The sequence below is a fragment of the Dermacentor silvarum genome, chromosome 7, assembly GCF_013339745.2.
Source record: "Dermacentor silvarum isolate Dsil-2018 chromosome 7, BIME_Dsil_1.4, whole genome shotgun sequence".
In the NCBI taxonomy this organism is placed as follows: domain Eukaryota; kingdom Metazoa; phylum Arthropoda; class Arachnida; order Ixodida; family Ixodidae; genus Dermacentor; species Dermacentor silvarum.
This window is the reverse complement of record NC_051160.1, coordinates 171,762,058-171,789,309: the sequence shown is the minus strand read 5'-3', so window position 1 is coordinate 171,789,309 and position 27,252 is coordinate 171,762,058. Positions and strand designations below refer to the sequence as shown.

Sequence of the window (27,252 nt, the reverse complement as noted above, 5' to 3'; positions counted from 1 at the left end):
ACGACGGGGTGAGCGAGAAGACCGGGACATGCCTTGGGACAACGAAGGTGAGGGCGAGCGACGTGACGAGGATATATAGGGTCCCGGAACGTAGGCGTCAGATTTGGGCACATAGTCTCTCTCATGGGCGGAATAGCCACGTCGTTCATCGTGCTAGCGCTGGCGGCAGAAACGAGCGATATCACCACGTATGCCACTGTAGAAACATACTGGGCGCGAAGGGCGCCAGGTAGAGTCGTCTGGTTGCACGGGGACCTTCGCTGCCATCGAGGCCAGGTGGTCGCAGACAACGGCAGCAGGTGCAGATGGAACTGGTACTGCAGGCCCGAAGCAATTTTGCCGGAAGAAGGTGCACAAACAGGCGCAGGGGACCGGGCATGTGTGACACTTCTCATGGACGCCAGTTCATCTTTAATGATGTCGCACAAATTGGGAGGAGCATCGCGCAGCATGGCCGTGAAGCTCCTCTCGCACAATGATGCGGATGAGCGCTCATAATTCGTCGTTGTCGGTAAGGTGAGCGTTGCAGGAGGCGCGTGGAATACGAAAGGAGCATATCGTGGCAAGTCGTTGGCAAGTCGTGATGATGTCACTAACGGAAGTGGGGTTCTGAATAACAAGGGCGTTAAAGGCAACCGAGTTGATGCCTTTAAGGATATTGCGGATACCACTTCGGACATGTCACTCTGAGCGCGACGGCAGAGAGCCAGAACGTCTTCAATGTAAGAGGTATAAGATTCATCGGCTCCCTGTATGCGGGTAGCGAGCTTCTGTTTCGCTACTTCGGAGCGCCCAGCGGATGTGCCGAATATCCGACGCAGCTGCGCAGTAAATGCTGACAAATCAGGGAAGTGGCATTCATGGTTGAAAAACCAAGTTTGGACGACCTCCCTCAGGTAGAACGCAACATTGCGGAGCTTGTGTGCCTCGTCCCAATGGTTGCAAGCGCTCACCCTGTCGTAATGGTCGAGCCAGTCTTTCACGTCTTCGCCGCGAAGGCCAGAAAAAACCTGAGGGTCGCGTTGTGGTGCCGTGACGGACCAAATAGGCCCAGCTGGCGGAGCCGTGGTGGTGGCAGCAGTGAATGCGTTGGTTTGTGCCATGACTGCTGTTGGGGAGCAAAACCGTCGACCAGAGCGGTTGACACTATAGCGCGTGTTGACTGCGCACTCCTCACACTGATCTAGGTAATGCTTGAACCAAGCAACAACATAAAACTTGACGCTTAGTTGTACAGTGTATACGCATTTACTCAGGCTCTTTTGTAGTTAAACCATGTAGTGGCAGCCGAGCTCCACTCAGAAACGCCCTGCTTAAGAGCAGGCTTCAATTTCAGCTATCGAGATCAACTCTGATTTCCCTATTCATGCAAACTACATCTGTAACACGCGGAAATGCTTTGACGGGGCAAATGCTGGGCTTATTTGTATAAAATTTACTGCTTTTGAAAGAGAACGTTAAATACTAGCAACTTAAGGACGCGAAATTTTTATATAGGAGAGTTCACACTTTTGACAAAAATTGCCGAAAATCTTCAAGCTTAGAAAAATTGAAGCACGATGTTTACAAATACGTAACTCTGCACCAGAAACAGATATCTCTGTTCTGGAAATTGTTTCGTTAGAACACCTAAAGCAAAAAAGAATATGTGAGTTTACTACTTTCGTGTAATAGGTACAAAGTCTACAAGGTGTTTGCAAGAGCCCTACTCAATATTACTGCATGTTTTAGAACGTCGTACCATACATTAACTTAGCCCAATTTAAATATTTTAACAGGTGCCACTGATATCACTGTGATATGGATACTTTTCACTGTTTTACAGAACTGAAAACATAATACTCGAGGTTTTTTTTCAGTTTTGCAAAGTAGACCAATTTCTCTAAAAAAATGATGGACTGAATAAAAGGTCGTCTTTTGAAGTAACAGAATGGAAACTCGTTTTTAAATGCAGCAAATGTAATCAATTTTGGGGGATCTGGATGCTGAGGAAAGCGATTTGCCCATCGCCATGTATTTCTGTAGGAACTCCCGAGCTATAAATTCCATTTATGGTTGTCAAAAGCTGAAAACCCATTTGTGCCGATATATCCAGTGTACGAAGCAATGGCGCGGCGTTATTTGTGACTGGACAATATTTTCGCGCATATAACGTCGGCTGCCCGACATTGGAGAGCAGGTGATACTCACTGGGCGATACTGTCGGGCATATAACGTCGACTGCTCGACATTGGAGATGAGGGGATATTGAGTGGACAACATTGTCAGGCATATAACGTCGGCTGCCCGACATTGGAGAGCAGATTATACTTACTGGGCGATACTGTCGGGCATATAACGTCGACTGCCCGACATTGGAGATCAGGTTAATTGAGTGGACAACATTGTCGGGCATATAACGTCGGCTGCCAGACATTGGAGAGCACGTGAAAATGACTGGGCAATATATACTACTTGCCGTTCTCAGACTAACGTTGTCAATGCAATGAATAGGATGGCCCTTACTGCCGGCTGCGTTGTCTGGCAGTGCCATTTATGTAATTTGAATGGTAACAGCGGGCCATTGTAGGAGTCCTCATAGAACAGCACCCACAATGTTGTTATAGAGTTGGCACCACTGGTAAATTCTAGAGCCGTTGTTCGTCACCGCAAAAATATTGGCCCGGCATTCTGTGCTGCCTGGGCTGTTCTTTTTTTCCATTATCTTCGCGCTTTTCCAGTCGATGCCATAGCCCGTGGACACTGCGTGTTCATCCAGCGCGACTCTGTTGCCACGTGCTTGTTGAGTTCATAGTTAAGCTGTTTTAATCTTTTTATGAAATCGGCCATTTCACCGAGGTACACCTGTCCACAACAAGCGCAAGGAATCCTATACGCGACAACCGGGAACTTCTCCTTTGCATCCTTGTCATCCACCGTCACCATTGCGTGTCTGAGCTTGCGCGTAGGGACATGTGCGACATCGACATCGTACGACCGAAAGATTCGGGAAAGGATTCCACTTACGCCGGGGACGTATGGTATCGGAATCCTTTTGTTTTAGATGCGGAGCATCTTATAGCGGCGGCCTGTCCCGCGGCGTCGTTGGCGTCGGCGTCCGTCCGCACCTCTCCTCATTCTCTCCACGCCAGCTGTGCGATAACGCCTCTCTCCCCCTCTCCACGCCATCTGTTCGATAACGCGCTTTTCCCTCCGTGTCTTCATCCGCCACCTGTGCGATAGCGCGCGCATGCACGCCTCTCTCTCTCCTCCATGCGCCGCTGCCTCAGTTGCTGCTTCGGTTTAGTCACGCTGCGCCGTCCGATGCGCTGAATGGACGCCAACGAATCTGTCAACGAACTGTCTGGCACATCTTCAAACAGCAGCAGCTAGTTCATTAACAGAACCGCGAGCACCTCTGAAGACAAGGCTGCGCAGAGAAGAGCTCGTGACGCAGAACGTAAACGTCGGCGACGCGCAGCGGATCCAGATTCAGTTCGCCAACGCGAAGCCGCTTCGAAACGTCAGCGTCGAGCAGCGGATTCCACACTTCGAGAACGCGAAGCCGCTTCGAAACGTCAACGTTGAGCGGCGGAACCCGACCTTCGGCAACGTGAAGCAGTGTCGGTTCGAGAACGTCGAGCAGCAGAACCTGAGGTTCGGGACCGTGAAGTTCAACGTAAACGTACGAAGCGAGCGGCGGAACCCGAAGTTCGAGAACGGGAAGCCGCGTGTAAACGTCAACAACGAGAGGCTGCTCCCGATACACGCATCACACGACGACCGCAAACAACAGCCAACTACCATTCACGGAACATGCATCGATCACGTCTTCAGCAATTTCAAGATACAACCACTGCTACGAGATCCATTCACAGTTCATTTCACCGGCCACAAAGCCATCATACTCAAAGCAAGTGCACACCTCAAATAGACGCTGCTCCATAAAGACATTCGTTAACCATTTCACCTTCGTCTACGCAATTTCATTACTCTTCTTCAAATAAAATTACACATCTTCCCGAGGGGAACCATGGGCTGAAGCGGAGCATCGCGGTCGTTATAACGTCGTTCACGCGATGTGATGGTGACCAACGCAAGTTAACACGTAATAAAAACGCAATAACACCAAGTTAACAACGTTATTAACACCGTAATAACAACGTAATTAACGCCGTTATAACGACCGCGATGCTCCGCATCAGCCCATGGTTCCCCTCGGGAAGATAGTGTAATTTTTTTCTCTTCTATGTGGGGCTGTTGTGGCACTCGATGAGCTAAGTGATTTTCGATAGTTTGAATAAACGAACTGGGGTAGCCCGAAGACGACACGTCACGGCGTGTGGTAGCCAGATCAGCTGCTCGGTCCTCCGGGGTGGAGCAGAGTTTTTGTGCACGGCCTACAAGTGAGCCAACCACCGACTTCTTGTGACAGGTGGAGTGCATAGATCCAATGTTGAGGTACATGCCGGTGTTAGTGTCCTTTCTGAATACGCTGAACGAATTCTATTAGCGTCGCGTTTTACTAGGGGGTCTCGGAAAGGCAGAATGCCGTCGGCTTCTTCCTCGATCTTGAACTGTATGACCTGTTCTATGCTATTCCGAGGCAAAAGAAATGCGCTTAAAGGCGTTTTCTTAATCACGGGGAAGCAATCATCCACGTACCGCAGGAAGATCATTGGATGTGGTGTGAAGCTGGAGAGAGTGCGAGGCTCTTAGTGACTCCATTGTGAAGTTCGCTGCGGTGACTGAAATCGAAGCTCCCATTGCCGTTGGACCTGCTTAAGAATGTTGTTCTGAAACGTGAAATAGGTATTGCCCAGATAGAACTGCAGAAGTCCGCTGAGGTCTGGAACGTCGATCGGTGTTCTTTCCGGTTGAGTTGGGTATGACTCGAGCGCATCTGTGCCAACCTTGGCGTCGAGGTCTGTTGGCACGCTTGTGAAAAGGGATTGCGCATCGAAGGATGCCAGGATGACGTCGTCATCGAGAAACATGTCGCCAGCTTTTTCAATGAAGTCGTACGAGTTCTGTACGTGCCATCCACTTTTGCCGACCAAAGAGGAGATGGCGCGGTGAAGGTAATTCTACAGATTGTGCAGAGGCCAGCGGGTGAAGTCGACGATTGGGCGCCTCGGGACGCCTGCTTTGTGGATCTTGAGTAACCCATACAGAGCGGGCGCGGAACCATTGTTGCACAGAAGGCAAATGTAAAGGGACTTCATCTTTGGAGGAACAACACGGAACACATCAGCCAGTTTCTGAAAGTCTCTTTGTAGCTTTCAAGTGGGATCACCTTCCCTCATCCTAGAACATACTTCACATCGTGTTTTCATAGTCCCGTTTGTCCAAGACAACCGTGGCATTTCCCTTGTCCGTTAGGAGTATTAACGCCACGGTCGTCTCTCCATGTCATTTCATTGTTACCAGCCTAATAAGCCAGCGTGTTGAACGCTGCTCTATGACGGTGAAGCTTGTGAAAACTTTAGTCGAAAAGGCACCCGTTAGAAATAATGGTAAACAGCCATGCGCCTGTTGCTTAGCGAGTGCAAGTTGTGCGGTACCATAGCGTGAATGTTGATGTTACACTTTCGTTGTTAGTGCGTTTTGTGCGGTGGTGCGGCTCCGAGCTCCTTCAGGAGCTGTGACAAAGCTCTTCGTTTGCTGCTCATCATCCCACGAGGTAAGTGTGCGCAAATTTAAAAGAGAAGCTTGCGAACGTCTGTTTGGGCCGCCTGTTGTTCGTGGAAGTTGTGTGAGTGCCATTGTGCGTGTGAGCCCTTAGTTCTAAATCACGAATCAGTACTGCGTGTGTTGCGAGACCGGAATAATATACGCGCATTACAAAAACAGTAATATGGACACCCTTGATACGATCTGATCGCGCCAGGGCTCATTTATTCACGAGTGTGAAATAAATGGTTAGTCTCGTTTTTCGCGCTTGTGTTTTATTCCTCAACCATAGCGGCCTTCAAACGTAGATCATGATGATTCTTACGTCGTACCTGTTTGGCATTTCGTTTCGATTTGTAACAGCATTGCTTTATGTTTAATGACAGGCTCCAAGGAGCAAGTTTCTGACGGTTATTCGTCATCGACCAACGTCGGTCGGTTCTCGTGCTTTGCTAGAGACTTCAAGCGTTAGCTCTGTGATCTGGCGTTGGCAGACTGGCGATACTAGATACCACACGTCACCAGGCTGCTTGCGGATAAATTTGGTTCAAGTCCTTGCTACAGTGTCACACTTTGTTGAGAGTTGTCACTGCACATATAGTACCAGGCCCAGGCGGGGGTAGCGGTATCCAAGAGGTGACATACGCCGGTCTGTAAACATACGAATGCGACCTCGCAGTACGACGCAAACTGCGGCTCAAGAGCAACAGTGCGTCAAAATTTCAAACGAATTTTGCATGTTGTAAACGTCATTAGCCTATTTATATGTCCACTGCAGGGCAAAGCTCTCTCAGCTCTCCACTCTCTTAGTAATCACCTACGCTAGCCTGACCTACGCTAGCTGATTCCAAATTGTATGTGCAAATTTCGTAATTTCGTCAACCCACCTAATTTTCTGCTGTCCTCGACAGCACTTCCTTTTCCTTAGCAGCCACTTGTAACCATATTGCATCACCGATTATCGGCCTTACCAATATGGTGGCCTGCCGAGCTCCACTTTTTCCTCTTAATGTCAACTAGAATATCAGCTACCCCCTTTGCTCTCTGATCCACCCAGCTCTCGGCCCATCTATTAACGTTTCGCCTAACATTATTCCTTCCATGGCTCGTTGTGCGGTCCTTAACGTGTTCTCAAGTTTGTTAAGCTCCAAGTTTCTATACCCCATATGTTAGCACAGGTAGAATGCAATGATTGTAAACTTTTATATTCACCAACAGTGGTAAGCTCCCTGTCATGATTTAGTAATACCTGCCGTATGTACTCTGACCCAGGAATTTTTATGATCGGGCACCCTGTAAGTAATTGACCTAGATAAACGTACTCTTACGCAGATTCTAGAGGCAGACTGCTGAGCATTATTTCTTGTTTGCTTGACAGACTATTCAAGATTACCTTTGTCATCTTTAACCCTATTCCTACAGTTTCGCGGTTTCGCGGTAACCTTATTCCTACAGTCGCGCACACTGATGTACGCGACGCTCAGTCCTACACCACCGTTCGGCGCGTCAAGAGTTCCGAAAAACCATCTCACGGTTTAGGTCGTGACAATCGACTCGCTTGTCGTTGCCGCGGTACGGTCGCCGAGTCGAGCCGAGGCAGAGGTGGCACGGTTGCTGCTGCTGGAACCGTCTCCGGCACACGGCTTCGCTACCGTGTGCGGCGCCTGGCTATGTTGAGGACAACACCGCGATGTCCGGCCACAACTCACGAGGACCGCGACCCAGGGTCGGCCCACGCGGACAGCACCTGCGTAGGCCTCGACCAAGAACAGCCCTCAGCAACTGCGCCCGGGCAGGAGCCGCTCAGCAGGCCTCGTCCTTGGTCCCGGAACAGGCCTCCGCATCTGGCCTGGGTAGGCACGCCTTGGTCACTCGGCCGCAGCAGGAACCACGGCCCGAGCTTTTCTTCCCGAGCGTCGCACCCGATCTGCTGCCACCGTGGCTTCGCCGCTCGAGCTCCTCCGCACGTTCGCCACGTAGCGCTTCTTTTCCTTCGTTTTTTCTTTTATTGCGATAGCAATTATATGGACACTTCAACCGGATTTCTGCCGTCGGCGTGCCGTCGCCGTCGTCGTCGCCGTTGCCGTGAGGTTCCGTATAGATAAAATCTTCGCCGCGCGCCGTATGCCCGAGCGGAAGCGTGCGGGGACGCGCGCTATCACGGAGAGCGAACGCACTCAATCTCCCACGCGCAACCAAAGAAGCGGGAAGCCAGCGCCGGAGGGAGCGGGGGGGAGGGGGGGCACTTCTACTCTGCCAACAACCGCGCTCGTCGCTCGCCCGCACCGTCTCTTATCTCTCCCACGCGCAAGCAAGTAAGCGGGAAGCCAGCGCCGGAGGGAGCGGGGGGGGGGGGCACTTCTACTCTGCTAACAACCGCGCTCGTCACTCGCCCGCACCGTCTCTCCTCTCCACACGGCTCTGACCTTTATGCACTGTGCATTCGCCGCTCAGTTTCTGTTGAAGCGATAGACCGCACGTACCTTCGCCCGCTGCAGCCTATGCGCTTGCTGCCAGTGTTTTGACAGTCGTTGTCTGCAGTCATTCAGTGTGATCTATTCATGTCTGTTTGTGCGCGCTCACACCACGCTTGTTCATTCAGTTAGTAATAGTCGGGCCACATTTTCCAACGCACGCTACACATTTAATGCTGCCCGGATCGGCAGTGCAGCGCTACAGGTGTGTCCCTTCGCATGCGCTGCCCACGGGAAGCGCTTCTCATCAACACCACCGTTTCACACGCGCCTTCTCGTGGTCATCGAGTCTCTCTTCATGTCGGTCTACTTACGCCACAGCTCACCTGCTTACTTAATCAGCTCATATTTACTACAATTCATATTGCTACCAAAGCCGCTCACCTTACTTCGTATGAAATTGCTGTGTTGCTATCGCATTCATTGCTTTGCCCTTAGGGCGAAACTGTGACATTTTTTTCTTCCAGCTCCCGTGCCACCTGCCCTCAGCTCGCCTTCTTCACTTCGGTATGCACTTCTACTGAGTCCACAAGTCGCGGCGTACCCGAAAAAAATTATATAAAAAATATTGTGTCCTTTCCCCACAGTCTTCAATGATTTCTTTCAATGTGCCTCCAGCGCTGCTGAGCAGGACAATGTCATCTTCAAGCTAAAGGTCGTTGGATATTCACCGTTGACGCTCACTCCTCACCCTTCCCAGTCTATTAACTTGAAAACGCCTTTTAAGCATGCAGTGTAGAAATTCTGTCTCCTTGCCTGAAACCCTTTTGGATAAGTATGTTTACATATTTCCTTTTGTAGAATTAAAACACGTGAAGCCGGAACTATCACTGAGGCAGAGTCAAAGCGAGTCTGAGGAGTTACGGATACGTGCGCTGTGGATGAACCTAAATATGACAGTTCCATACAAATGAAGCAATTTTTCAGTTGTCACTTCCCATCTGGTTAACCTCCCTGCATTTCCCCTTTCTTCTGTCTCTCTCTCTTGAGTTGTCAAGCACCCCGGCCTTGATGTGAAGTTCGTTTAACCCTTCAGTACAACCCATACGTAATGGCCGTACACCGTCAACTACACAAAAATGTCGTAGCTTTCTCCTAGCGCACTCAATTAAGTGATCGAACTGTGTTCCGCCGGAAAAGCACAAAAGACAACGTAGTTTGAGTGACGCAAGTGCTGATACTGCTGACACGGCCCGTTTTAGTGACCAAGTTCAGCGTCATCCACGTTAACATCGCTCACATCGCGATACCAGGCCACTGTAGAAGCCTTTTGAACGCCGTCATCTTGACTTGACTTGAGCGCAGCAGACGTGGAACACCATAAGACGGTCGCTGGCTGGAATAAAAATCATGCGCCGAATTCACAAACGTCTAAGAAGGTTTTCTTAAATAAGAAGATAGAAAGAACATCGGACTAAGCGACTGAAAGATCGTGACTGACGCCATTTTGCCCAGAACTTACGTTAGTCTGTGGTTTAGAATTAACATGTCCAGCCAATCATAAGACAACGATGGCTGTCGTCTGCTGTCGCTTTTTTTTATGGTTTTCCTGTGGTCTGTTGCCTGTTACTCACTGGCTTTGCACATGCAAAACTAAAAACTAGTGCCCTTTTTATGAGTGGTAGGCTGCCTACTTTTCTCAGTAAAAACGATCTCTCCAAAGACACGCGTCACTGTTGTTATTTATACAAATGCGTTTGGTTTATGTGTGCGCATGAGTGCGCCTGCGTGTGTGCGTCTGTGTGCGTGTGTGTGTGTTTGTACATTTTCCTCTAGCCTATGGCTTCGACAGAACCGAAGCCTCAGTAAATTGATGGGACGTATATGTACATTCATTCCGTACGTGATAATGATAATAATTTTTATTTGCACAAAGACATGAACCCACGGTGACGTGCGAGGCGACACAGAAAGGATAGACCCTGACACTCGTGTGCCTGCTAGCCCACCACCGAAGGGTAAGAGATAGTCACAGAGAGAGAAGAGGAAGCAAGTGAGGCACAAAAACACATGGGGGAGAAGCGGAAGTGGAGTGGATATCGGCGAGGGGCTTTCACGGGTCATTGGATGTAGCTATATGACGACTGTACAGAGAGAAGAGGTGTTTCGAGTCTTCGCGAGTTTGTGCAGCGGTGCAGGAATACTCAGTGGAAGTGAGACGAATTCACGCACAGCGGCTGGGATGGCGGAGGACCCATGACATTTAGTCCGTAAATGGAGAAACTCAGGCTGGCCTGTTCGCTTATTCACACGTACTTCCGACGATAAGGGGTGCCAGACAGACTGCCATCGAGTAGGCGACAGAATAGCCGCATCCAGGCGAGCTCTCGACGCTGGCGGAGGGAACACCACTTGGCCATCTTCCGACCGGTTGCGTAGACCATCGTTGAGGGCCCTACGGGGCGACCATGAAGCTTGAGCGAGTCTCTTTTTTGTACGCTTTCCATGCGGGTGATTAGGCGTTGCAAAGTGGGAGACCACACAGCACAGCCGTATAACAAAACAGCGTTAAAGGGCCCCTAAACCACCCAGAGGTCGAAATTTAGTTGTGGTGTTGCAGTTGTGCACGAGTCTACAACGAACACGTAGCCGCGAGAATTTTTCGAAATGGTGCCGTAATAGCGGAGTTACACGGGTTTGATGATCGAAAAACAGCCCTCGCTCGTTTCGCTCTTTCCTTCGCTACGGCTGGTCTCTCCTCCTCGCCGATTGCTGCTCCAAATGTCACGTTACATACGTCATCGCCAACGCGCTTCTCAAAACACTCCCTACTTCCGGTTAAGGCACGTCCACGCTAGCCATGCTAGCGGCACATATGCGGACGACGATATAGCCTCCAGTCTGCCGCGCGAGAGGTGTCCGAAGTAGACGACAGTTCGGCCGGCGCTCCGCCCGCTGCACGATCAACGGGCCAATCGATGACCGCGAAGCTGCGCGCCTCTGCCACCGGCAACGAAAACATCGGCTGCAGCTGAGTGCACTGCTACCGACGGGAGACGACCGGCTCGGCTGTGCTCGCATCGTAGCCGACGGCGCCGCTAATATCAGCGTATTTTTCTTCTTTGTGTACAATTATTGCGAAGAGCGATAACAACGATAATAAAATATTACGGCTTGTGAGCGTCGGTAATTCATTTCGAAGCGCCGTCCGCTTTAGCTTTGAAGGGAACCGGAAAAGGCCTAGCGACGATATCTACGCCGTCGAGCGATCAGCGGCGGTGAGGCTGCCGCACAAATGAGTCCCGGTCTCATCCTCTCTACGTACGGCCAGGAAATCTCGTCGCGCCGCTGTCGAACGGCGGCCCGCGAATGGCAAACGGCGTGCGGCGGGTTAGCGTGCCGGTAACGTGGACGTGAACTCGGCGCTTCTCGGCTACCCGCTGTTGCTGCTGTGCCGGCGCGTGTTATTCGAAGCGTGCCGCTATAGACCCTGTGTTGCGCGCACGTCTGGAAAGGCCAACTCTGTCGCACTCTGTTCGCCCAGCTAATGAGACCGCTAAGCATGACTGTGTTGGAACACGAGCGATTTGGCACTTGCGTTGCCGGCTCTAATTACCTATGCGCAAGCGCGCACAAGCGACCAACACAGCGAAGACGAGCAGGGAACGCGCGTACCTGCTAGCAGACCAACCGGAAGTCGTAGGTTCTTGTTCGACCAATGGACATCGTTTCCGCCGTTGACATCACCAGATTCCCCCTGCTGACATCATGAGAGAGAGAGAGATTATAGTTGCAAATGGTGAAAAATTGGGTTAAAGTGCAGCGCGATAACTGTCTCTCAATAGAGGACACCTCAACCGCGCTGCACAGGGGGATGGGGACTGAAAGATAAGAGAAGGGAAAGAGGTCGCAGGCGCAGGAGCGGCCGCTGGGGTTACCGGAAAGGCGAGGAGAGGAGGACGGCATTGTTTTTTTTTTTTTTTTTTTGGCGCGCCCGCGGCGTGTAGCGCTGCAGCGTTTGGCATCGTTGGTCGTGACGGCATTCTGAACTCGATGCGCCTGTTTACTTGCAATGTTCAAAAAATATCTGAGGTGGTTTAACCACAACCTACAGGCATGGTGGAGTCAGATTGTAATTTGAATATACGAGAAAACATAATTCTCTTACGACGAAACTCAAACAGAAACCCCTTTTGCAGCATTTCTACCATACCAACAGTGGCGCGCTCGGGTAGGTAACTTGCGAAAATGATATCCAGACGGAGCTCGCAACCTCGGCAGGTTACTTAGCCTGCCTAATGCGTTTTGGACACGCGCGCGCTTCGGGGCAATAGCAAACAATTAATGAAATAATAACAAAGGTCTTGGACCTTCACATTTCAATATAAGACGACTTATATTGCCCCTGGAAAAACGTCTTCCCAGCAATGCATTCCTGTTTAAAGGTGAAGCCGACTTTAGGGAGCTCGGTGTAAGCTTGGTCTTTGTACGCTGGCTTTCCCGCGTTCGGTGTTGCAGTGAAGCCTACTTCTCATAAAGAAAAATGCGATCCGACTGGGGCTCGATGACGCTTACGCGTTTCACTCTTAAAGGCGAAGTTTAAGCGTCCTTTAATTTTTTTTTCATGTATAGGCAGGACAAGTGACTTGTACAGGAGGGAAAATGTTGCGGGGCCACGTGGTTTTGAGACCCAGAAGACAAAACCGAACACGCGACGATCCTTGGCGACGAGACTTGAAATCTGAAGGTCTAGAGCTCTTGCTTGTGAACGTGACTCCCAAACTTTTCAGTGACTCCTGCACATGGAGGGGGACGCCGCGCATAGAGTAGGAGGGCTTGGCTGGCATGTGGGCGCTCGACAATTTCAATACGCTGCTTTTAGCAGGGGTCAACTTCAGGTGGTTTGAAACCATCCAAGAGTCGATAACCGCGAGGTAATCCTAGAGATCGTGGGCTGTGTTACGACAGACAAGGGGGGCGAGCATGGACGTGTCGTCTGCGTACTGCATAATGGGGAGACGGTCATCCCGGGGCATGTCATTGACGTAGATCAGGAACAGGGTTGGCCCGAGGACAGAACCCTGAGGCACTCTTGACGGCACAGGTATACTCTTAGAGTGGGCACCGCACAAACAACACGTTGGCTGCGCCCGATCAGTAAGTTGGCCAGCCGCCTAAGCAGGCAGCCTCGAATTCCTGATGCTTTCGCTTTGTCCAGCAGGAGAGAAATGTTGAGGGTGTCGAAAGCATTGCTTAAGTCAAGCTGAATGAGGTCGGTTTCAGTGCGGTTGTCAAGATTACTACTCACGAGGTGGTTCAAGGTGGCCAGGGCTGTGTCACAGCTGTGGCCACGGCGGAAGCCGTGCTGTGAGTCAGAAAGAAACTTAGTGCGCTCGAGAAAATCGAAGAGTTGGCTGTTTAGAACGTGTCCAAACGTGCGGCATGTGACCGACGTTATGCAGATGGGGCGATAGTGCTGGCGGTCGTCAGAGTTTGGAACACAGTGCACAGGGATGCAAGCACGTGAGGCGCATGCTGCCGAAAGAAAGTAGGCGCCATGCCGTCGGCGCTGGGAGAGGGGTTGATAGCCGAAGACAGTGCGTCTGGTGAAAGCGTAACTGAGAGAAGGCACGAGACGCCGCGCGTGCCGTCAGGAGGCTGAGTGGGCTGCTCGCCTTCATCACGTGGCGAGCACTTTTCTAGTAGCCATCAGCGGAAGCTTGGAAGTACATGGAAGCAAATTGTTGAGTGAAGAGCGCGGCGACTTCCGCAAGGCAGTGAACCTGCTTTCCCTGGAAGTTGAAGCAGGGGTGGTGACATGATGATCGAAGACGACTCATGTAAAGCCAGAACACCTTGGGGCTCTCCTTAGCTTTCTCAACTAAGCCTGGCGGTATATCGCTGATGCGTTATGTAAATAGCTGCCGTAAGGGATCGCTGGTTGTCCATCGCCGGTTGGAAAGTGATCGGGCACCGTGTCCGGGAGGCTTTCCGACACAGCATCCGCTTTTGTCTCGCTGCGTTCATTATTTCTGGGGTTATCCACGGGCAGTTCTTACACTTGGACGATCGAGTGCAGGATGGCACACATTCGCGTTGAATTGCTAATGCCATGTCCCAGCAAAGTTCATAGCGATGCAGTCATCACCAGATGAGGTCATGTACCAAGAGGCAAGGTGCCCTAGGCGTGCTAAGTAACACTGGTCAGTTTGGTCAAATTTCCAGAGCTGAAAGGCGTGCTGCCCGCTTCCAGGTAACACTGCAGCGTAGCTGACTTCAATAGCTCGGTGATCGCTGTTAGACAGGCCCTCACTTGAAGTTGTTGTACAAGAGATGATGCGGGTTGGGTCTGCCACAAACACAAGGTCAAGAGAGGAGGGAGTTTCGTCAAGCGAAGAGTATGTGGTTTCAAAGCATGCTTGGACGAGATTAGCAGATGTCATGAAGTCGAAGAGTCGGTCGTCAGAACGGTCGAGGGGGATGGGGTGTGCGTGTAAAGTCTAGTCAATATGGGCATTGAAGTCACCGAAAACTAGGACGTTGGCGTACTGCTTGCACAAGGCAAGTGAGAGGGACGAGTCGAGGAGCTTAGACGACTCTTCCTTGAGTGAAGGCCGGCAGTATGCACAGCAAACTAGCAAGATACTGTGAAGTCAGATAACCTCGACGAAAAGGGCCTCACGATCTTGGTGTTCCAGGTATAGCCGGCGGTTCACTTTTGTAGACGACGGGAAAGCTATGAAGACGCCCCGGCCACACCTGTCCTATCGGATCACTCTATGTGTGCTTGTGTCGAAAAGTTCGCCGTCGGTCGCGCTTGCGTCAAGCCAAGTCTGTGTAACCAGCACGACGCGGCGCCTGGCGGGATCGAAGAAAGGTGGGCATGTAAGTCCACAGTTGTACCAGAACGAGGAAAGCTTCTTCGCGCTAGGCGGAGAGCTGTATGCAGATGGGGCGTACGTCGAATGGCTCGAACGCCAAGCCGCCGGGGAGGGAGGCCGACCGGGCGTTGAGGCGGGAGACGACGGGGCGATATGAAAGATGCCATCGAGGAACGGGGCAAAGAACACTGGAAGCATACCCTGCAAATGTCATCGCCACCGAGGTGACGGTATTGTCACGTAGTAGTGACGCTGAAGAAAACAGTCGTAAAACTGTGTACGACAAAACTGGTTGTTTATTGGGCGAACCTGTGCCCACAAAAGCAAGGTACACTCAAAGCACAACGATAGCGGCGAACACAGTCGGCGATCGTCGAAAATCTGATCAGCGGCGAAACGCGTCGGCTTTTATACCTGAGTCATCGAAGGTTCTAGATTAATCCCTGATGCCCGCGTGTCTTCCAGAAAGTTCTAGAGAATTCGCGTCAGTCATGCAATCAGATAACATAAGCGTCGGTGAAAACAGGCAATGGAAAGAAGCATCGATAACGTTCTAGAAACTTCCCATACAGGCGCGTCCTGCGCCGAGCGATAACGTTTAACATTTGTTAGCCGGTGGAAAGCGGCCACCGGTGAAAGATAAACATCTATACGTGTCAATACCCTCCCCTTAAAAAGCATCGTCCCGATGCTACAAACAAATGTGAAAGCGAAAACAAAACCACACGTAATAAAGAAAAAAATAAAGTAACAAAGTACCTAAGTTCGTCAGCGGGCGTAGAAAGGCTTAAGACGCACCACATGGACGACTTCGGGTCGTGCGCGGCGCCGCTGTGATTGCGAAATGCCGTCTGGCACGACCTCATAGTCCAGTGCGCCAATACGTCGGATGATCTTATATGGTCCGAAATAGCGACGTAAGAGTTTTTCGCTAAGTCCTCGTCGGCGTATCGGAGTCCAGACCCAAACACGGTCTCCGGGCTGGTACTCGACGTAGCGTCGTCGAAGATTGTAGTGTCGGCTGTCGGTCCTCTGCTGGTTCTTGATGCGCAGGCGGGCGAGCTGTCGACCTTCTTCGGCGCGCTGCAAATAGGTGGCAACGTCTAGATTTTCCTCATCGGTGACGTCCGGTAGCATGGCGTCAAGCGTCGTTGCCGGGTTCCTTCCGTAGACCAGGTTGAACGGCGCCATGTGCGTCGTTTCTTGCACGGCCGTGTTGTATGCGAAGGTCACGTACGGAAGGATGGCATCCCACGTCTTGTGTTCGACGTCAACGTACATTGCCAACATGTCGGCGATGGTCTTATTTAGGCGCTCGGTGAGGCCATTCGTCTGCGGGTGGTAGGCGGTGGTCCGGCGATGGCTTGTCTGGCTGTATCGCAGGATGGCTTGAGTTAGTTCTGCCGTAAAGGCCGTGCCTCTGTCGGTGATGAGGACTTCTGGAGCACCGTGACGCAGGAGAATGTTCTCAACGAAGAATCGGGCTACCTCGGCGGCACTGCCTTTGGGCAAGGCTTTTGTTTCGGCGTAGCGGGTGAGGTAGTCCGTAGCTACGACGATCCATTTATTCCCGGACGTCGACGTCGGAAAAGGCCCGAGTAAGTCCATCCCGATCTGCTGGAATGGTCGGCGAGGTGGTTCGATCGGCTGTAGAAGTCCGGCTGGTCTTGTCGGCGGTGTTTTGCGTCGCTGACAGTCTCGACATGTCCTTACGTAATGGGCGACGTCGGCAGAGAGGCGAGGCCAGTAGTATTTTTCTTGTATCCTCGCGAGCGTGCGGGAAAAACCGAGATGTCCAGCCGTTGGGTCGTCATGGAGAGCTTGCAGAACCTCTGGACGCAACGCTGAGGGCACCACGAGGAGGTAGTTGGCTCGGAGAGGCGAAAAGTTCTTCTTTAGGAGAATATCGTTTTGCAAGAAAAACGACGCCAATCCTCGCCTGAACACCTTCGGCACAGTGACGGTCTTGCCTTCTAGGTAGTCTACAAGACTCCTTAGTTCCGGGTCGGCTCGCTGTTGTTCAGCGAATTCGTCGGCACTGATGGGTCCCAAGAAAGTGTCGTCATCCTGGTCGTCCTGTGGCAGCGGTTCGACGGGGGCGCGAGACAAGCAGTCGGCGTCAGAATGCTTTCGGCCGGACTTGTAGACGACGGTGATGTCGAATGCTTGAAGTCTCAGACTCCATCGTGCGAGGCGACCTGAAGGATCCTTCAAGTTAGCTAGCCAACACAAGGCGTGGTGGTCGCTTACAACTTTGAAGGGCCTGCCATAGAGGTAGGGGCGAAACTTTGATGTAGCCCAGATGATGGCGAGGCACTCCTTTTCTGTTGTGGAATAATTTGATTCCGCCTTCGATAGCGACCGGCTAGCGTAACTTACAACCCTTTCTATTCCGTCAGTCCTCTGCACAAGCACGGCGCCGAGTCCTACGCTGCTTGCGTCGGTGTGGACTTCGGTATCGGCGTTTTCGTCGAAATGCGCAAGTATTGGCGGCGATTGCAGGCGTCGCTTCAGTTCTTCGAATGCTTCGACTTGCGGAGTCTCCCACTTGAACTCGACGTCGGCCTTCGTAAGGTATGTCAGTGGCTCGGCGATCCGTGAAAAGTCCTTGACGAAGCGCCTGTAATAGGCGCACAGGCCAAGAAATCTACGCACTGCCTTCTTGTCGGCGGGCGGAGGAAAGTCAGTGATGGCCGCCGTTTTCTGTGGGTCAGGGCACACTCCAGACTTGTTGATGACATGGCCCAAAAACAAGAGCTCCCCGTATGCGAAGCGGCACTTTTCTGGCTTCAACGTGAGTCCGGAGGTCTTGATAGCTTGAAGAACTGTTTCAAGGCGCCGGAGGTGTTCCTCGAAGCTTGAGGCAAACACAACGACGTCGTCCAAATAGACGAGGCAAGTCTGCCACTTCAAGCCTGCCAGTACTGTATCCATGACCCGTTGGAAAGTCGCAGGTGCCGAACAAAGACCAAACGGCATGACCTTGAACTCGAAGAGTCCGTCTGGTGTTATAAAGGCAGTCTTCTCCCGGTCTCTCTCGTCGACTTCGATTTGCCAGTAGCCGGTTTTGAGGTCCATCGACGAAAAATACTTTGCGTTGTAGAGTCGATCCAAGGCGTCGTCAATCCGTGGGAGAGGGTATACGTCCTTCTTCGTGATCTTGTTGAGGCGACGATAATCGACGCAGAAACGTAGGGTTCCATCCTTCTTCTTCACTAACACCACGGGGGACGCCCACGGACTCTTGGACGGCTGGACGATGTCGTCGCGTAGCATTTCGTCGACTTGTTGCCTTATGGCCTCGCGTTCGCGCGCCGAAACTCGGTACGGGCTCTGACGGAGTGGGCGGACATATTCGTCGGTTATGATGCGGTGCTTGGCGACCGGGGTTTGTCGAACTTTTGACGACGACGAGAAGCAGTCCTTGTATTGCAGGAGCAGAGCTTTTAGCTGTTCTTTCTTATGCCAAGGAAGGTTCTGATTGACGTCGAAAGTTGGTTCAAGTACTACAGTCTTCGTTGCAGGTGCACTAGAATCCGTGAAGGCAAAAGCACTGCCGGCTTGTACTATTTCGTCGATGTAGGCGACCGTTGTGCCTTTGTTAATGTGCTTGTATTCGTCGCTGAAGTTCGTGAGCATCACTCTTGCTTTCCCTTCACGTAGCTTAGCTATGCCTCTAGCGACGCAAATTTCACGATCGAGCAGTAAGTGATGATCGCCCTCGATGACGCCCTCCATATCTGCAGGCACTTCGGCACCGACGAAAATCATTACACTGGAGCGAGGCGGAACGGTGACTTGTTCTTCTAGCACATTCAAGGCATGGTAACTGATGTCTGTATCCGGTGGTATCGCGTTGTCCGTTGAAAGCGTTATTGACTTGGACCTTAAATCGATGACTGCACCATGTTGGTTTAGAAAGTCCATGCCTAGGATGACGTCCCTGGAGCAGTGCTGCATGATTACGAAGCTCGCCGGGTAAGTGCGATTGTTAACCGTGACTCGCGCTGTGCAGATTCCAGCCGGCGTTATTAGGTGGCCTCCCGCTGTCCGGATATCAGGTCCTTGCCAGGCCGTCCTCACCTTCTTCAACTTGGCGGCGAACGGGCCACTGAAGACGGAATAGTCAGCTCCAGTGTCGACGAGAGCGGTGACGCTATGACCATCGATTACCACGTCTAAGTCGGTAGACCGTCGTCTGGCGTTGCGGTTAAGTCGTGGCGTCGGATCACGGCTACGTCGGCTTGCTTCGCTGCTGCTACGTCGCGTCGGTAGGTCTTCTTTCGGCGGCGAAGTGTTGTCGTCAAGGCTCTTGCTAGGCGGTGTGCTGGTACCTCGTTGTGATGATGCGTGAGTTGTCGTCGTCGGTGGCGGCGGAGGATCTTCGGTATTGCGTCGTACAGCAACCGCACCTCCATCGGTTGCTGCCTTTAGTTTCCCGGATAGGGGCTCACGGACCGGCCCCGCGCTGGGCCAGTGTATGGTCGGCGCTGCGGCGACAGGAAACGTCCAGGTGACGGCGAGCGTGAGGGTCGTCGTGGTTGGAACTGGGCTCCGGTGAGGTAGTCAGCGATGTCGCGTGGTCGCTCGCCAAGCTGTGGACGTGGCACGTTGACGGCGAACCCTCGTAGGCCCATCTCGCGGTATGGGCATCGGCGGTAGACATGGCCGGCTTCCCCGCAGTGATAGCAGAGCGGGCGGTGGTCGGGGGCGCGCCAAATGTCCGTCTTCCGCTGGTAGCTGCGCTGGGCGACGGGCGGGCGTGCTGGCGGCGGCGGCGGTGGACGACGGAACTGCGGCGTTACGGTGCCCTGGCGCGAGCGCGGAGGGGGGCCTTCACGACGGGCGACGGCGGCGTAGGTCATTGCTTGCGGCTGTGGTTGAGGCGATGCCGGAACTTCTGGCACTTCCAGTGATCGCTGAACCTCTTCTTTAACTATGTCAGCGATTGAAGCCACCTGAGGCTGCGATCTTGGGAATAATTTCTGTAGCTCTTCCCGTACAACCGCTCTGATCGCCTCGTGCAGGTCGTTGGCGCCTAGAGCTTGAGCTTCGGCGTAGTTTGTCAGCGCACGGCGGTTGTATTGCCTGGCTCGCATTTCAAGCGTCTTCTCGATCGTTGTCGCCTCCGAAACAAATTCTGCCACAGTCTTGGGCGGGTTGCGCATCAATCCGGTGAATAGATGCTCCTTGACGCCCCGCATCAAGAACCTAACTTTCTTTTCTTCAGACATGTCGGGGTCGGCGTGGCGGAAGAGGCGAGTCATCTCCTCCGTGAAGATCGCGATGCTCTCGTTCGGCAATTGAACTCTGGTTTCCAGGAGAACTTCAGCCCTTTCTTTTCGTACGACACTCGTGAAGGTCCTCACGAAGTTCTCGCGAAATAGGTCCCAAGTCACCAGGGTGGTCCCTCTGTTCTCAAACCATGTCCGAGCAGCGTCATCCAACGAAAAATAGACATGGCGCAGCTTGTCTTCGTCGCTCCATTTGTTGAATGTCGCGGTCCTCTCGTACGTCTCCAGCCATGTTTCAGGGTCTTCAGCTGATGATCCACGGAAGGTAGGTGGCTCCCGAGGTTGCTGCAGCAGGATGGGGGACGCTGGGGCTGCCATTGTGGTCGTTGACTTGGCCTTGATCGCTGTGGTCTTCTCGGGAAGAAGTCCGTATTCTGGCAAAAGTCCTTGCTGCCTACGGCTAGCTCGCTGGTCCTTGGCGACGTTGGTCTCGTCGTCCGGTTTCGGGCTTGGGTCGCGGCTTTGCGGGGGCGTTCGCTGCATGAACGCACTAGCACCTCCACCAGATGTCACGTAGTAGTGACGCTGAAGAAAACAGTCGTAAAACTGTGTACGACAAAACTGGTTGTTTATTGGGCGAACCTGTGCCCACAAAAGCAAGGTACACTCAAAGCACAACGATAGCGGCGAACACAGTCGGCGATCGTCGAAAATCTGATCAGCGGCGAAACGCGTCGGCTTTTATACCTGAGTCATCGAAGGTTCTAGATTAATCCCTGATGCCCGCGTGTCTTCCAGAAAGTTCTAGAGAATTCGCGTCAGTCATGCAATCAGATAACATAAGCGTCGGTGAAAACAGGCAATGGAAAGAAGCATCGATAACGTTCTAGAAACTTCCCATACAGGCGCGTCCTGCGCCGAGCGATAACGTTTAACATTTGTTAGCCGGTGGAAAGCGGCCACCGGTGAAAGATAAACATCTATACGTGTCAGTATTCTTGAAGCGACATGTAGATGCACTGGCACCATCGGTCACGGTTATCACAGCGATCGTTATCACATGAGGCAATCGCGTTGTCAGTGCGGTGTTTTCACTGAACGGCCGATCGCACGTGGTGCGCCCGAAAGACTACCGGCAGACTGGTTTTCTTGCCGTCATCGACATCAAATCTTGTCACGCGCGACTACTCACGGTCGTCTATCGCAGGTGACCTTTCGTGCAATCGTTTGTGCAATGCAAGTATTCCCATTTCTTCAATAAATATTTTCCTCTGCCACCAAAGTAAAGCCTATATGCTCTAAGTACCACAGATTTGTCGTGATGCTAAACAGACCCGTGAGCGCGTTATTTATTACCAAGCAGTGCAAAGAAGCGGTGGCGGCATCATCGCGACCCTAAACGGCTATTGGAATGAGCCCATAACAGCTTACGCTGTAAAACAACAATCAGTCAGAGTGCAACGAAGCGGCGACCACAATCACCGATCGTCGAAATGTGATGAGCGGGTCACGCGCGTCGGCGATGCATACACATCTCGTCAGAGATTCCAGCGTAATTCTGTCTATATGGGTCTATATGTGGCAAGACGCATCTAAAGCCCGACGTCACCTGTCCGGTTTATGAAATTCCGCTCAGCTGCGGCCAGGTTTACATCGGCCAAACGGGCCGGTTAACGACAGAGCGAGAGAGCATGCACTTTCCTTTAAGAATAACCTCGCGACACATTTACTTGCACTGCAAATCCTGTAAATGTAAGGCAGGATTTAAGAAGATCAGAGTTCATGGTAGAAGCAACGAGGTTCTGGCACGAGAAATGTTGGAGGCATATTACATAAGAAGGAAAAAAGATATCTGCATTGGCGACACGTCAGTGGTGTTGCGCGGCGCTCAGTTGGAATTTTTTAGACGCTTTTTGAACTAGCAAATATTTGATATTGACTCATCTAGGGTGGTATGATGCGGGGAACCTTGCCGGGCATGTGTGGCTTGCTATAGACGATGTTATATTCGATTCATGGGCGCCACCATCTGGGACTCTTACACAAACAATTTCTAAGTTTTATGAGAAGTGAAGTCATGTAACATGGTCATAAAACAGTGAACGCATTTATACAACTATTTTCACGCTTGCAAATCGGCTGTAGTAACATACACTTCGTACAAGTGTTATCAATAGCCCAAGATGGCGGCACCTAAACGCTTCTGTGAAATCGTCTATACATGGCGATGTTCTCTCGGAATAAAGTTAGGTGCGAGTGATGCTCTTTCCTTTCGCCTGTCTTTTCCTTGGTGTGTTGCGTCTTTTCGTTGTATGAAGTAATTGCTGAAGCTCGCGTGCGTTCTAGAATGTACTGTTCGCGTCGCGCATGTAATACGATCGCACAAATTTCGGTGACGGCATAGACAACAGCTAACATCGGAGACAGCAGTCGAGAACGTTCCGATACATGGAGGCGCGTCTTGCGCCGAGCGATAACTTTAGCAGTTAGCAGGTGAAAAGTGGTTACGGCAAATAGCATAAAAAATGTACTTGCCTCAATATCTTGTACATATCTAAGTGTTGTTGGAACTGTATACACAAATTAATTGGTTGGGACTTTTGCCTGTAGTCCCAATTTCCTTGTGATTTGGCAGGCGTATTATATTGCAGATACGAAAATTGGGAATAATTTTTTTATTTCCCAAGGCAATTATTTTGCACTAACTTGCCTACGTTTTTGTCCTGGTACCTGAAGCTATTCATTCACTCAATCTATCTATCAATCAATTAATCAATCGGTTTTTAATCTTATGACATTTCAGGTTATGGCAGCGTGGAAAATATACACAAGAGGGTTCCAAAGTTTAATACTGCAACAAGGCCCTCGTAATTGTCGCTCTAGAGCTATATGTCATAAGTATACTGAACTATGCGTGCCGCTAAACGCAGGTTTCTTCTAACTTCCGGCAATGAAATAATTCAACATTAAAAATGCCCGCATACGTGAGACCCAACACACAATCCAGTCTCTGCTGCACTGGTATGGAAGCACCTCTGAAGTGTTTTCAGTGCATTGTCTACAGGTAGTACAAGCTTGTTGAATTGAGGGACAAACGGTAACAGTATCACTTGCGGGATTCACGCAGAACTCATGTTGTGACCGTATAGATCTCAATTTAATATTTTTAGAAAATATTAAAATATCATTCCTAAGAGGAGAGGTTTCTCCTAACGATGTTTGTACTGCAAAAAAAGGTAAAATAGCGTGAAAAACGTGGCACTAAAGTAGAACAGAACGAATCAAATGGACACATAACGCCTGTGTATCCCGTGTGATTCAATCAGTCCCTAGGGGTTGGCGCTGTTTGAACTCTTTAACGATTGACGAAATGTTACAAATATCTACCCTTTTTGCATTTCTGTAAGGTAGTGCTCATTGTTCTTTCACAGAAAGCAAGATCCAATTGCCAACGTGAAAGTCTACTACGGACATAAAGGCTTGCAAGGGCCCTATAGGCGAGTGGCCCGTTTCTTGAGACATCCCAAGTTCGACATGTCCACCCTCCACCACGACATTGCTATCCTAATGGTAACGTAGGCAAATGTTTGTTCCTTTATTAGACGGCGCTTGGGACGTCATAAAGGAGTATTATGCGTATGCCAAGTGAGGTAGACGAAATTACCAGCCTTGAATCAAAAGACGTGTGAGCCAAAGTTGACTACCAAGACGACAAGTCGACGTACATGGTATATGTGCAGAAATTGAGGCATTAAACATTATGCGTTGTTGCAAATTGCACATTTTTAGATTATATGTGCGCTATTGTTTTCATTCGATTGTCAGACCTTACATTTTATTGCCGGACCTTCTATTTTGTGTATTCATGTCGAGTTTTTAGATCCACTTTTTTGCGCACATGTACGTCTTCTTTCGCGTCGACTTTCGTTGACACGCCTTTATTTCTCGACACGCTACGACGCTCTGGTGGCGCGAAATATACATTTTTTAACAAGACGCCAAGTGGGCAGATCCCATTCAGTGCAGGCTAGGGTGAATAATGTGATTAATTTAACACTATAGTGGCACTACTTACGCCCGCACTGTTGCATACTGTGCGACTAATTATCGCTGTTTTTCTTGTTGAGACCTACATTTTGATGCCTTTTGAGACTCGTTACGACGCTCTGGAGGCGCGAAAGCGCTGCTTTTTTACCTGGAAGCCTGACACATACTGAGATCCTACGTCGCCAAACCCGCTAAATATGATAAATCTTCGTAAGAGGACGCTTTAGCTTGGCCGCTCCTTTCTTTAAATTCATGGGACAGGAAAAATTGGTTTTCTCGGCAGCCACTGCACCGAATTTGATCACGTTCGTTACTGATAAAATAAAATTTTAGATATCAGAGACTGTATGAAGCATATATTTTATTTAGACCGTTAGTGTGCTACAAAAATCGCTAAAAATTGCAAATGTAAAGAAGGAAATTATCACTCTAATTCTACGATGAAAAGCGATATCAAAATTTTGTGTACTGTGCCTAATACATCCAAAGGGGACAAGATTGATGAAATATAAATCACTCCTATGTTAACAATTGAATTGTAAGTAGGACTTTGCAAAACCTACGTAGGCATTGCGAACCTTTCATATAAGCTGCAAATACGTATACAAAATTTGTCGGCATTAGATCATCTAACGGCTGCATTTTACAGAACTGCGATATTTGGCGTTCGTGCTGAGGGGGCAATTTATGAACTTCATGATGCAATTTTCTGCTTTGTAAAAGCAGTAGTAAATTCAACAAAATTGATTAAAATTGACGCAGAAGTCTCATAAAATCATGTCTGTGTTTTACTAGAAACTATTTGAATAGCTGGCATCGAATTGGCCCCGAGCTAAAGCTTCCTCTTAAGCTCAAAGCTGTAGATCGCTAAGTTATTGAAAGCAGACAGACTCACTCGCGAAACAAATACTGCGTAGAGAACACTGGCGTATTCTGATTGAAGTCAGACACATGCTAACTTATCTACGTTCAAATTGACCTGGGATGGTATGTAGAAAGGTCCGAGTCTGGCGCCATTCGGAATCTCCCGGAGGAGACACGTGAATTAAATATAGTTATGGAAACACAGAGCTCAACCCTAGGCACGCCTCCAGTTCTATTGGGTTACGTGGATTCAGTCTGAGGTTATTATCACATGCGCTTTGCTTCATGCGCGGTTGACCAAGAAGCAGCCATGCGGTCAAACTGTCTTCTGAAGGCCTTAGGTGTAGCGCACCCGACATTGGACAAAGGAGCGACGCAGATCAACACAGATGATAAAAGGTTAGCAGTGATGCCTTACATTCATCGACTATCGCACCACCTGAGACAATGCCGCAACGTGGTAACCTTAGTGCCGTGTTCTCAGCACCAAACAAGTGAAGCTGTCTTTACAGGAAGACCAGACAAGGGCGCACTAAGGAAGCAAGCTGTGAGAAGAAACACAGAAAGCAGAAAGGCTTGCCCACTGTAAGACAGGTCGCGTTTACCACGTTTCAACGACATCTGGGGCTAGCTACAAGGGTCAAACTGGCACATGCACCTAATGGTAGACTACGTGAAGATAAATGCAAACTAAACAAGGCGCCACCCGAAAGGACATTTTTCACTTCACTGCAAGAAATGCACCCGCCAACCCCTCTCTAACGATACTGTGGTTCTCAGTATAAGCGCGAATGAGTTGACTACGCTAATCATGGAGGCACTACACATAGCCATCTAGGGTGACGCCTTGCATCAGCAAAGCATTTGGTATGAATGAAAGAGTGAGAATCCAGAATGTGACAATGACACACTTGTTGTGCACGTGCCCAGAACTTCATTTAAGTCGTCTTTGCCGCCTCCAGGCAACGGGCCTTCCGACCGTTAGATTCATGAGAGATTCCAGTGCTCACTTCCAGTGTTCGTGTACTTTTGACATGTCTTTGTTAAATCTTGAAGTTTCAGTTTATTCACACACAAAACACAAATACATAAATGCAATATACCGAAGAGAGTCCTAAAGTATTATTACTGAAAACGGTTAGAAAGTCCAAAAATTGTTTTATTGGTGACAGCGTACCAGAGGATCAAGTAATAATATATTAAATACAAGAAAAGCCAGCCAGAAGAACGAGACATGGGCTCAGGCGGAAAAGCAGGTCGCGTCGGTAAAGAAGCGTCCATTTAGGTGCATGAAATGCAACCGGTCGCACGAACGTAGTAGATGCCCGGCGTTCGGAAAGACGTGTTTTATATGTGGAGGCGCCAGTCATTTTGCAGCATGTTGCAAGAAAGGGTCTACAGTAGGCGAAGTGGTCAACGTGCAAGGACACCTTCGACAGTCTTGATGTAAAAACTTGCAGTGTGAGAAGCTCGACGGACTGGATCGTAAACGCTAAAGTGGCCGGCCAGGATGCCTTCTTGAAAGTGGACAGGCTCCCAAGCTAACTTGCTGCCTTACTCGGTCTATCGGAAGTTCAAGGGGATGCAAAGTTTCAAGTCCAGCAGTTCCAGTCAAGCAGACATTCAGGCTGAGCTCACTGGCGCTAAATATTTATCCCGCCTCAATGCGAATTCAGGTTTCCACTAAATTCCTTTGGATGACGCCACATAAAAAATCTACGCATTCGGCACGCCCTTTGGTCGCGACCGCTTTCAGAGGCTGCCATTCGGTATCGCCTCGGCTCCTGAAGTCTTTCAAAAAACTTTGAGCGAAATTTTTGACAGGGCTCTGGGGGTGCATGTAAATGTAGATGACGTCCTTGTCTAGGGCGTTACTAAAGAAGAACATCACACATTCCTGAGAAATGTATTGCAACTGGGAAAAACGCTCGCTTATCTTTTAACGCAAGCAAGTGCAAGTTCGGGCTTACTGAAGTTGACTTTTTGGGTGATGTCATCAGCCGAGACGGGATAAGGCCAAATGCCACACTGAGCATGTCCCTTAACGAAATATCGCAGCCAACAGACAAAGCTGCAGTGCACAAAATGTTAGGTGTTGCCAATCACGTTGGGAAATACATTCCGAATCCGGCAGAAAAGACCAAACTTTTGCGCAGTCTC

General features: G+C 50.3%; 1 protein-coding gene across 1 annotated transcript in view; it reads left to right on the top strand.

The window, feature by feature from the left end:
• Positions 1-27,252, top strand: part of LOC125947067 (serine proteinase stubble-like) — a 179,872-nt gene that overhangs the window by 34,267 nt on the left and 118,353 nt on the right. The window contains exon 2 of the mRNA XM_049671375.1: positions 23,613-23,751. Coding sequence (XP_049527332.1) covers positions 23,716-23,751 — 36 coding nt within the window. The 5' untranslated portion in view covers positions 23,613-23,715. The remainder of the gene's footprint in view (positions 1-23,612; positions 23,752-27,252) is intronic.